General features: G+C 44.8%; 1 protein-coding gene across 3 annotated transcripts in view; it reads left to right on the top strand.

Moving 5' to 3' along the window:
• The window catches only part of LOC125462833 (prickle-like protein 1), a 169352-nt gene that overhangs the window by 147125 nt on the left and 9284 nt on the right, over positions 1-12943 (top strand). For all 3 annotated transcript variants that reach the window (XM_048553256.2, XM_048553255.2, XM_048553254.2), the window contains 2 exons: positions 2232-2418; positions 3780-4778. In XM_048553256.2, the coding sequence (XP_048409213.1) occupies positions 2232-2418; positions 3780-4778 (1186 nt within the window). The remainder of the gene's footprint in view (positions 1-2231; positions 2419-3779; positions 4779-12943) is intronic.

Here is a 12943-nt window from a genome sequence, read left to right on the forward strand (position 1 = left end):
GTCTGCCGTCCCATTGAGGCTGGTAAAACTCGACCCTCTCATTCCTCCTTGCAACCAAAAGTTAGGATTACAATTCTGATGTAAATGGTCACAAGAAGAGAAATTGATGGAAAAACTCAGCAGGTCCCACAGTATCTGTGAAGACAAATCGGAGTTACCACTTTGAGTTCAGTGACCCCTCATGAGAATTGAAGGAGGGCTCTTTCTGACATAAATGCTGTTTTGTCGTAACCAGCTTTCCCCTGCCTCCTCCCAGTTATGAATATTTTCCACAAGAATTATCCAGAAGTTCCTTGGCTTTATTGGCTCCAGGAAGAAAGTGAGTTTGGGTAAGACAAGATGAAGTAGCCCTGGCTTCCAAGGTTTTGAGATGGCAAGAGCAGGGAACGTATATATTTGATTTGAGGAACGGAGAGTTACTCAGTTTAATCAGATCATGGTTGATTTTATTTGTCCAATTTGTCCCTGATAATCTTTTACGCCAGCGTTCATCAAAAATTTATCAACTGTACTGTAGTGATTATAATGAAGTCAGCCAGGTGGACATCATAGAATATGAGTTCCTTGATTGGGGCTGTTAATCTGGTCCAATCAGGGAGCTCTGGCCGACAGATATAAACAGGAGTGTCAGACATCCTAGATAATAAAATGTGAGGCTGGATGAACACAGCAGGACCAGAAGCATCTCAGGAGCACAAAAGCTGACGTTTCGGGCCTATACCCTTCATCAGAGAGGGGGATGGGGTGAGGGTTCTGGAATAAATAGGGAGAGAGGGGGAGGCAGACCAAAGATGGAGAGAAGATAGGTGGAGAGGACAGTATAGGTGGGGAGGTAGGGAGGGGATAGGTCAGTCCAGGGAAGACGGACAGGTCAAGGAGGTGGGATGAGGTTAGTAGGTAGATGGGGGTGCGGCTTGGGGTGGGAGGAAGGGATGGGTGAGAGGAAGAACCAGTTAGGGAGGCAGAGACAGGTTGGACTGGTTTTGGGATGCAGTGGGTGGGGGGAAAGAGCTGGGCTGGTTGTGTGGTGCAGTGGGGGGAGGGGACGAACTGGGCTGGTTTTGGGATGCGGTGGGGGAAGGGGAGATTTTGAAGCTGGTGAAGTCCACATTGATACCATATGGCTGCAGGGTTCCCAAGCGAAATATGAGTTGCTGTTCCTGCAACCTTCGGGTGGCATCATTGTGGCACTGCAGGAGGCCCATGATCTCCCCTTCCCCACTGCATCCTAAACCAGCCCAGTTTGTCCCCTCCCCCCACTGCACCACACAACCAGCCCAGCTCTTCCCCTCCACCCACTGCATCCCAAAACCAGTCCAGCCTGTCTCTGCCTCCCTAACCTGTTCTTCCTCTCACCCATCCCTTCCTCCCACCCCAAGCTGCACCTCCATCTCCTACCTACTAACCTCATCCCACCTCCTTGACCTGTCCGTCTTCCCTGGACTGACCTATCCCCTCCCTACCTCCCCACCTATACTCTCCTCTCCACCTATCTTCTTTTCTCTCCATCTTCGGTCCACCTCCCCCTCTCTCCCTATTTATTTCAGAACCCTCACCCCATCCCCCTCTCTGATGAAGGGTCTAGGCCCGAAACGTCAGCTTTTGTGCTCCTGAGATGCTGCTGGGCCTGCTGTGTTCATCCAGCCTCACATTTTATTATCTTGGATTCTCCAGCATCTGCAGTTCCCATTATTACTGTCAGACATCCTGCTCACTCTGAGAGCTGGTTCTGATGAAACTAGAACAGTGTCAAGGACCTTCCACCTGTAAAAAAAGGGTAGCTTAGTGATGGATACCAACCTCAGTGGAGTTATTTCACCTACCTTACACAATGAGTTTTTCAAATAAGAAAGTTTTACCCACTAAGGTCTCCTGCAGCCAGGATTCTAACCTCCGTGGGTTTTCCCTGGCTGCTTGGAATTCTGTCAGGGTGAAAGTCGTGGTAGAAACAGTAAACGAGTCCTACTGATGTCACGAGCACACAACATCTCCATTTCAATTAGACCTCCACTGCTCTGGCAAAAAGTGACCTTCCCGATCCTGAGTTGTGGAAGAAAAGATGGTGGAGGGCTTGAATGATAGCAACCATGGGCAAGGAAGTATTGGGAGCAAAACACACATTCCCTCACCACATTATTCCTCTGCCACTTTGCAGCCCAAGGGCACAATTTTTGGGATGTAGAAGCTTTGCCAGTGTCTGATTATAACAATAAGTTTCTGTGACATTTCAGTTGATCTTTGCTGAAGAGTGCACAGAGGCAGAAGGCAGATACTGGCATATGGACCACTTCAGCTGTACAGAATGCGAAGCAATTCTCGGAGGACAGAAATACATTATGAAGGAAGGGCAACCATATTGCTGCGGCTGTTTTGAGACACTTTACGCTGAATACTGTGAAACCTGCAGAGAGATAATTAGTGAGTATCTAAAATAAAAGAAAAATTCAAAATGGGCAGAAGAGATAATTAAAGAATATAATAAAAGAAATTCCCATCTGTCTCAACTCTGAAGTTAGACTGGAATTTTAATGCATTGTTGAGGTAAAGTCTTCCTTCCAATTAAAACTTCAATCTTTCTCTGCATCACTGCCTTTTAATGTTAAAGGGTTATTTTTATTTGAATGGTGAATACTAATGCTATAATTACAGATCTGTTACTGAGACCAAGAACAACAATGTCCATTTATGTATTTATACCAATATACAAGAATCCTAAAGTTTTTCTCATCAGAATTTGGGAAACAGACCTTAAGTTGGGACATAAAGGGGCTGTATTAACAGCAGCAGAGGCTATTTTTAATCCAAAGGCTTCTTTAAATCATCTGATATTTTCACCTCTTTGAAAGTAATCTCAGAAGAGACAATGAGATAATTCTTCAGCAGGATTCAACTCAGTCATAGAATCATACAATGCAGAAGAGGCCCTTTGGCCCATCGAGTCTGCACAGACACATGAGAAACACCTGAGGTTTAACCTAATCCCATTTACTAGCACTTGGCCCATAGCCTTCAATTTTACGACATGCCAAGTGCTAATCCAGGTACTTTTTAAAGGATGTGAGGCAATTAGTCCCTATCACCCTCGCAGACAACACATTTCAGACCATCACCACTCCGTGGGTAAAACTGTTTCTCCTCACATCCCCCCTGAACCCTCTGCCCTTCACCTGGAACCTGTGACAACTTGAAACTGACCCTTCAACTAATGGGAACAGCTCCTCCTTATCTACTCTGTCCATACCCATCATCATCTTGTACACCTCAATCAGATCACATCTTCGTCTTCCCTGCTCTAAATGAAACTCCCCAACCTGTCCTCATAACATTTTCCATCCCAGGCAAGATCCTGGTGAATCTCCTGTATACCCCCCTCCAGTGCAATCACATCCTTCCTGCAATGTAGTGACCACAAGTGCACATTGCACTCCAGCTGTGATCTCACCAAAATTCTATACAACTCCAACATGACTTCCCAGCCCTGTAATCTATGCCTGGATTGATAAAAACATGACTCATATGCCTTTTTCCCCACCCTACTAACACGCCCTTCTATCTTCAGAGATCTATGTATAAACAGGTCAAGGTCTCTTTGTTCCACAGAACTTCCCAAATATAGGCCTTTCTTAACTAGTATAACTAACTGCAACCAGTAACCAGTTATTGATAGTTATAGAATGTGCCCACATTTTTCTGATTTGCATGTTCTCATCCTTAAGATATGAAATCTTTCAACTTCTTATTGAAGCCATGCATTCAATGTTGTGCCATTCAATCAACAGGTATTGACTATGGGCAAATAACATTCAGTGGTCAGCACTGGCACGCAACCAACTCTTGCTTTTCATGTACTCAATGCAAGAAGCCTCTCTTAGGCTGTAGCTTCACCTCCCGGCACGGTCAAGTCTTCTGCTCGATAATGTGCAGCCAGGTGGAAGAACCTGCTGGCTCAGATTCCTCAGACTCTGCTTTCCAGTCAACGCAGTCCCAAGAATCCAGTTGTGTTTTCAGCCTTGGAGAAGACCCAGCGGCCAACAATGCTTCACCCTCACAAAATTGGCTCTGCAACCAGACCACTCAAAGACTGTCAGGGGACAATGTAGACTGTGTCCTTCAACGTGTCGACGTGCTCAGTATCGAAGACCGAGCAACAGACAGCGAAGATCATCTTGTGCCCGAGTTCATGATGCCATGCAAGAGTCCCGTTAAACTTCCGAACTGGCAGACAGAGTTGTTGGAAAAGGACACAGAGCTTCGAAGCGAGATAAAGACGCCAGAGGTTTGGGCGTCAGAGAATGACAACCTCACAAAAGACAAAGGCTGTGAGTTAGAAATTGTGACCTACAGCCAAGAACCCAGCAAAAGAAACGATCATTCAGCACCATTGTGTAATTTTAATTGGCTAAAGGGTGGACTTGAAAATGCCATGAAAGTCATTGACAACACGTCTATAACTAATAACGGGCATGAGGTTTGGCCTGTGGAGGACCAAAGAATAAAGAAAACAGTGGCTGCAGAGACTTTGGCTCTTGATCAAAGCTTGGCTTTCAAACATAGGCTGGACATGTACTGCATTGAACAGGAAGGCCAACCACTGGGTGTATTGGATAGTCCCACTGAATCGTCTTGGAACAAACAGAATCAATGGCAGGATATTCACGTCAGTTCGGAACACCCTGCACAAGACCAGGAAGCATCACCTCAGAGTTTGACAGACCAGATGACAGAGCAGAGAATTGGAAGGAGCCAACAAGATTCCTTAGCAATGATCCAGACTGCAGGTAATAAAATCAATGCATGAGTGTCAACAGATCTCACACTAGGAATGGCTTCCATTCTCTCTTTCATTCCTGCCCCTCTGAACCACACTTATGAAGAGGAGCTGAATGAATTGACGAGAAGGAGAAAAGCCATTACACTCTGGAAATCAGAAGCTCAATCCCAAAATAAAAATGAAATATTCCTCAGAGCGAAAATAAAACACAGCAAGTGCTGAAAAAATTGGGTAGGTCTGGCAGCATCTGTGAAGAGAGAAGTGGAGCTAATATTTCGAGCTAGATGGACTGAAGATCCCAGTAATGTACGGTTCAAAATGCTACCTCTGTATCTGTCTCCACAAATGCTTCTAGATTTGTTGAGTTCAATCCTGTCTGGTTTTAGTTGGGTGTTTATTAGCTAAGATGCTGTTGGAGGTGTGAATTGTGCCACAGCAGCTTTTTGAATAATATGTACATACATTCCTCCTGATCTTTACCAAAAGGCAACCATGTACAAATAGGTTTGAACCTGGCTACGATGCTCCTTTTTTTCTGCTCTTACTTTACAGGAATGTAGTGTATACTGAGTATATCTGGGCACATGTAGTTCAGCCACCCATCACAAATTTAAAATTAATGAATGAGGATAAACAGTAATAGGCTTACAGGTCCCCAGGGTCTGAGGTCTGTAAATTGGTTTGGACTCAATGGGATTTCCACTCAGAACAGCAGTTACAAACACTGCTTTTCATCATTTATATAAATGATTTGGATGCAAATGTAGGAGGCATGGTCAGTATATTTTCAGATGACACCAAAGTTGGAGGTGCAGTGGACTGCGAAGAAGGTTACCTCAGAGTACAAAGGGACCTTGATCAGACAGGCCAATGGATTGAGTAGTGGCAGATTGAGTTTAATTTAAATAAACGTGAGGTGTTGCTTTTTGGTAAGGCAAACCAGAGCAGGAATTATACAGTTAGTGTTAGTGCCCTGGGGAGTGTGGCCGAACAAAGAGATCTGGGGTTGGAAGTTCATAGTTCCTTGAGAATGGAGTCACAGGTAGACAGGGTAGTGAAGAAAGCATTTGGCATGCTTGCCTTCATTGGCCAGTGGATTGAGTATAGGAATTGAGAGGTCTTTTTGCCATTGGTAAGGGCACTTTTAGAATACTGCATACAATTCTGGTCAGCCTTCTATAGGAAGAATATTGTTAAACATGAGAGGGTAAAGAAAAGATTTACAAAAATCTTGCTGGAACTGGAAGTTTTGAGTTATAAGGAATGGGTTGGGGCTGTTTTCCTGTAGCATTAGAGGCTGAGGGGTGACCTTACAGAGGCTTATAAAATCATGAGGGACAGGGTAGGGTAGGGAAGTCCAAAACTAAATGGCATAGGATTAAAGTGAGAGGAGAAAGTTTAAAAAAGACGAAGGGGCAACCTTTTCTCACAGATAATGGAGCGTGTATGGAATGAGCTGCCAGAGAAAGTGGTGGAGGCTGGTACAATTACAACATTTAAAAGGCACCTGGATGGGTAAATGAATAGGAAAGGTTTAGAAGGATATGGGCTAAATGCTGGCAAATGGGACCAGGTCAGATCAGATGTCAGGCCAGCACAGACGACTTGAACCGAAGGGTCTGTTTCTGTTCTGTAATGATTCTATGACTCCACAGTCCTTGAAACCTGGAGAATCCATCCAATCCCAAGCATGACCATTCCCAAATGTCGACTGGAGGTGGGACTAGCAGAAAAGCTCCACTACCTAGATTCCTGACCTTCATAGAGAGATTACTGGAGCACTGGAGTAGGGATGTCTTGCTGCAATTGTACCAGGGCCTTGGTGGGACCACCCCTTGAGTATCTTGTGCAGTTTTGGTCTCCTTATCTGAGGAAGGATGCTCTGGTGATGGAGAGAGTGCAGCAAAGCTTTACCAGACTGATTCCCAGGATGGCAGGACTAATGTAAGAAGAGACGCTGGATCAGTTAAGATGACATTCATTAGGGATTAGAAGAATGAATGAGATCTCATAGAAACCTCTAAAATTCTAACAGGACTTCACTAGGTAAATGCAGAAAGGATGCTCTCAATGAGAGTCTAAAAACTAGGGGTCAGAGTCTAAGGACAAGTGGTAGGCCATTTAGGACTGAGATGAGGAGAAATTTCGTCACTCACACAGCAGTGAGCCTGTGGAATTCTCTGCCGGTGAAAAAGGTCAAAACATTGAATGGTTTCAAGCAATTGTTAGGTACAGCTCTTAGAACTAAAGGGATTGAAGGGTACGGGGAGAAAGCGGGAATAGGCTATTCAGTTGGACAATCAGCCACAATCATATCAAATGGCAGAGCAGACGTGATGGGGTCAATGGCATACTCTTGTTTCTATCTCCTATGTCTCTACTTCTGCGACTCCTACTCTGTTTTTGCTCACAATATGTCCATTCAGTAAAGATCAACTCAAAAAAGTAAGTGGTATCTGTAGTGATAGTAACAAGGTCAGCCAGGTGGACCTCATAGAATATGAGTTCCCTGATTAGGGCTGTTAATCTGGTCCAATCAAGGAACACTGAGTGACTTTTAATAACAGGAGTGTGAGAGGTTCCATTGACTCTGAGGGAGCTGGATCAGTGTCAAGGACTGTCCATGCGTAAACAAAGTGATCCCGACCTCTCTCGACTTGTTTCAGTGGCAACGGGAGAAAAGCATGCTTATGAAGAAATTCGCTCGCACCAGTTGTTTTTGAGTTGGGGGTAAGCATTTCTGGCATCATGCCGTTATTTGGGAAGCTTGACTCATTCGATCCTAACACTGAAGAGCTTGGCCCAGGATCTGGAAAAAATGTGTTATTTATTGCAGGCAAATGACTCTGGGGCAGATGAAAGGCAAAGAGTAATTCCCTTGAGAGCTTGTAGACCTGCACCTTTTTTTCACTGCTTAGGAACCTAACTTTCCCTGAGGCACAAGGTACTAAAACCTTTCTAAAGTTGATAGATTTGGTTAAGGAATATTACGACTCCAAGCTTCTTTCAATCCTGAGACCCTGTCAGTTTTACTCAGCAATTTGAGAACCAGGAGAATCTGTATTGGGATTTTTGACGAGGTTAAGACAACTGACAGATGCACACGACTTTGGTTTGGATTAGATTAGATTCCCTACAGTGTGGAAACAGGACCTTTGGTCCAACAAGTCCACACCACCCCTTGAAGCATCCCATCCAGACCCATCCCCCTATAACCCACACACCCCTGAACACCACAGGCAATTTAGCATAGCCAATCCACCTAGCCTGCACATCTTTGGACTGTGGGAGGAAACCGGAGCACCCGGAAGAAACCCATGCAGACACAGGGAGAATGTGCAAACTCTACACTGTCGCCTGAGACAGGAATTGAACCCGCGTCCCTGGCGCTGTGAGGCTGCAGTGCTAACCACTGAGCCACTGTGCTGCCCCTTAATGACTTGCTGAGAGACCATTTGGGATGTGGGATTAATGATGTAGCCATGCAAAAGCACCTAAAAACTGAAGCCCAACTGGACTTCAAGCAGGCACTACAACTGGCTTTATCATTGGGAAATGTAGCAAGTGATGCTTAAGAGGTGCAGGGTATTCCAATGGAAGTGGGCAGCCTTGCCAGTCTGACTGAGCTTTGGGGAATATCACTTGAGCCTAGGTAATTGCATATGGCTCACTGAGGACATTCCTGAATGAGAAACTCTAACTCAGCTCATAGCAAGACCCCTAAACAAAGCAAGGCTTGCCCAAATGATAACATTTTCTTCAGGATCTGGGTTGACAAGTTGTTGTAGTCGCAGCCAACATGCAGAGTCGAGACAACAAAGGAATCCCACTGGGCCTAAATTGACTCTAATCTTTAAGTTTGCACAAGACTGCGGTTTGATGGAAAACCTAGACTGGGGAACCTTTATAGATTAAGAGTATAACTTCAGTTTCTTATGAGAAGCAGCTGGTTCAGTTACCATTAATTGTAGTAAAAGGGTCAGGCCCAAGCTTGATAGGCCAAAATGCTTGAGAAAAATTCACCTTGATTGGTTTAAGATTTTTCAATTAGAAAATGGCTGCCTGAGTGAAGTCCTAATTAAATACCCAGAAGTTTTTCAGGAAGATTGAGGGACTATCAAAGAAGACAGGGCCAAGTTGCATGTTGACCAGGAAGAAATTCTACGATTCTGCAAGGCCCATCCAGAGCTGTTTACGTTGCGAGCAAAAGTAGAGGCAGAAATCAGGAGGCTGGAATGTGAAGGAATTGTCAAACCAGCCCAGGTTACAGAATGGGCTGCTTTGGTTCTACAAATTGTGAAGCCTGACGGGTCCGTTCACCTTAGTGGGGATCTTAAACAAACAGTAAGCTGCTTTTCACAGCTGGATAAATACCCAGACCCTCAAATAGAGGATTTATAAGCAAAGTTGGAATTGCTTATAAATCAATGTTTGTTGTGGGGGAGAGGGGTTCTGTCCTTCATGTAGCTGTACATGAGCCACATGCAGTCGTGGTTACATGAGGATTCCCAGCAGTATGCTACAATTAACACCATAAGGATTTGTACCAATATGAGACTGCCATCTGGGGTATCCTCAGCCTTTGCAATTTTTCAGCAGATGATGGAGGACATTTTACAAAATCTATCCCAGGTCACCATTTATCTGGATGATGTGCTAATAACAAGGAACACCAATAAGGAGCATTTAGTGAAGCTGTATGATGTGGGAGCTGGCTGATCCCATTGTGAACGGCAGCGACCACATCTACAACTGTTGGTTGCTGGAAGAACTCCGGATCAGAGTAAATGATCTGGAATCTGAGCTTCAAACTCTGCAGCACATCCGGGAGGGGGAGAGTTACCTGGACACTTTGTTTCAGGAGGCGGTCACACCCGGTAGATTAAATAACTCAAATTCAGAAAGTGCTCAGGGACAAGGTGTGACTGTAAGTGAGGCAGGTAGGGGGATTCTGAGTTCAGGAGTACAGGAGCCTCAGCCCTTGGCCTTGAGCAACAGGTATGAGATTCTTGCTCCCTGTACAGTTGAGGAAAAGGACTGTGGACAGGATGAGCCAGCTGACCACGGCACCGTGGTGCAGAAGGTCATTCAAGAGGGGGGAGCAAAAAGACTGGCAGTTGTTATAGGGGATTCTATAATTAGAGGGACAGACAGTATCCTATGCAAGCCAGATCGGGAGTCCCGCATGGTGTGTTGCCTGCCCGGTGCCAGAGTGCGGGACATCTCTGACCGGCTCGAAAGGATATTGGAGCAGAAGAGGGAGGATCCAGTTGTTGTGGTCCACGTTGGGACTAACAACGTAGGCAAAGCTCGGGTAGAGGACCAGTTCAGGGATTATGAAGCACTAGGAAAGAAATTGAAGTACAGGTCCTCAAGGGTGATAATCTCCGGATTACTGCCCAAGCCACGTGCTAATTGGCACAGGGAAAAGAAAGTTAGGGAAGTAATCACGTGGCTAAGGGATTGGTGTGGGAAAGAGGGATTCCATTTCATGGGGCATTGGCATCAGTTTTGGAACCGGGGGGATCTGTACCGTTGGGATGGTCTCCACCTGAACCGATCTGGAACCAGTGTTCTAGCGAAAAGGATAAATAGCGTGGTCAGTAAGACTTTAAACTAGTGAGTCGGGGGGAAGGGAAAGTGAAAGAGACAGAGAGAATGGAGTTAAATGGAAAGATAAGCAACAGGATAGCATGAGTACAGGTGGATTTAAGCTCGAGGCAGACTAGGAATACAGCAAAAAGGAAGGATAGCTTAAGACATCTTGGGATTTCCAACCTCTCTAATAATGATAAGAAAGCTAGCATTAAGACACTTTATCTAAATGCTCGTAGTATTCGCAACAAAGTCGATGAATTAACAGCACAAATCCTCTTGAATGATTATGATGTGATAGGCATCACAGAGACATGGTTGCAGGGAGTTCAGGACTGGCAGTTAAACATCCAAGGATTCACAACATATCGAACAGACAGGGAGGTGGGTAGAGGGGGTGGGGTTGCCTTGTTAGTTAAGAATGGAATTAAATCTACGGCACTGAATGACACAGGGTCAGAAGATGTGGAGTCTGTGTGGGTGGAATTGAGGAACCACAAAGGCAAAAAAAACTATAATGGGAGTTATGTACAGACCTCCCTAACAATGATCAGGACCAGGGGCGCAAGATGCACCAAGAAATAGATAGGGCATGTCAGAAAGGCAAGGTCACGGTGATTATGGGGGACTTCAATATGCACGTGGATTGGGTGAATAATGTTGCAGGTGGATCCAAAGAAAGAGAATTCATGGAATGTTTGCAGGATGGCTTTTTGGAACAGCTTGTGATGGAGCCCACAAGGGAGCAGGCTATTCTGGACTTAGTGCTATGTAATGAGCCAGACTTTATAAAAGACGTTAAAGTAAGGGAACACTTAGGAGGCAGCGATCATAATACGGTAGAATTCAGTCTGCAGTTTGAAAGAGAGAAGGCAAAATCGGATGTAATGGTGTTACAGTTAAATAAAGATAATTACAGGGGCATGAGAGAGGAATTGATGAAAATCGACTGGAAGCAGAGCCTAGCGGGGAAGACAGTAGACCAACATGGCAGGAGTTTCTGGGTGTAACTGAGGACACAGTACAGAGGTTCATCCCAAAGAAAAGAAAGATTGCCCGGGGTGGGATTAGACAGCCATGGCTGACAAAGGAAGTCAGGAAATATATCAAAGAAAAAGAGACAGCCTATAAAGTGGCCAAGAGCACTGGGAAATCAGAAGATTGGGAAGGCTACAAAAACATGCAGAGGATAACAAAGAGAGCAATAAGGAAGGAGAGGATCAAATATGAAGGTAGGCTAGCTAGTAATATTAGAAATGATAGTAAAAGCTTCTTTCAATACATAAGAAACAAACGAGAGGCAAAAGTAGACATTGGGCCACTCCAAATTGATGCTGGAAGGCTAGTGATGGGAGATAAGGAAGTAGCTGAAGAACTTTAATAAGTACTTTGCATCAGTCTTCACAGTGGAAGACATGAGTAGTATGCCAACAATTAGGGAGAGCCAGGGGGCAGAGTTGAGTACGGTAGGCATTACAAAAGAGAAAGTGCTAGAAAAGCTAAAGGGTCTAAAAATTGATAAATCTCCTGGCCCCGATGGGCTACATCCTAGAGTTCTGAGGGAAGTGGCTGAGGAAATAGCAGAGGCTTTGGTCATGATTGTTCAAAAGTCACTGGAGTCAAGGAAAGTCCCAGATGATTGGAAAATTGCTGTTGTAACTCCCTTGTTTAAGAAAGGATCAAGACAAAAGATGGAAAATTATAGGCCGATTAGCCTAACCTTGGTAGTTGGTAAAATTCTTCTAGAATCCATTTTCAAGGATGAGATTTCTAAATTCCTGGAAGTACAGGGTCAGATTAAAACAAGTCAGCATGGATTTACTAAGGGGAAGTCGTGCCTGACAAACCTGTTAGAATTCTTTGAAGAGGTAACAAGTATGTTAGACCAGAGAAACCCAGTAGATGTTATCTATCTAGACTTCCAAAAGCCTTTGATACAGTGCCTCACGGGAGGCTGCTGAGCAAGGTGAGGGCCCATGGTGTTCGAGGTGAGCTACTGGCTTGGATTGAGGATTGGCTGTCTGACAGAAGGCAGAGAGTTGGGATAAAAGGCTCTTTTTCGGAATGGCAACTGGTGACGAGTGGTGTCCCGCAGGGTTCAGTGTTGGGGCCACAGCTGATCACCTTATATATTAATGATCTGGATGAAGGGACTGGGGGCATTCTGGCGAAGTTTGCCGATGATACGAAGATAGGTGGACAGGCAGGTAGTAGTGAGGAGGTGGGGAAGCTGCAGAAAGATTTAGACAGTTCAGGAGAGTGGTCCAGCAAATGGCTGATGAAATTCAATGTGAGTAAATGTGAGGTTTTGCACTTTGGAAAAAAGAATAAAGGCATGGACTATTTTCTAAGTGGTGAGAAAATTTGCAAATCAGAAGTGCAAAGGGATCTGGGAGTGTTGGTCCAGGATTCTCTAAAGGTTAACTTGCAGGTAGAGTCCGTAATTAAGAAAGCGAATGTAATGTTGTCGTTTATCTGAAGAGGGTTGGAATATAAAAGCAGCGATGTGCTTCTGAGGCTTTATAAGGCTCTAGTTAGCCCCCATTTAGAATACTGTGTCCAATTTTGGGCCCCACA

This window comes from Stegostoma tigrinum, chromosome 21 (genome assembly GCF_030684315.1).
Source record: "Stegostoma tigrinum isolate sSteTig4 chromosome 21, sSteTig4.hap1, whole genome shotgun sequence".
Classification (NCBI taxonomy): domain Eukaryota; kingdom Metazoa; phylum Chordata; class Chondrichthyes; order Orectolobiformes; family Stegostomatidae; genus Stegostoma; species Stegostoma tigrinum.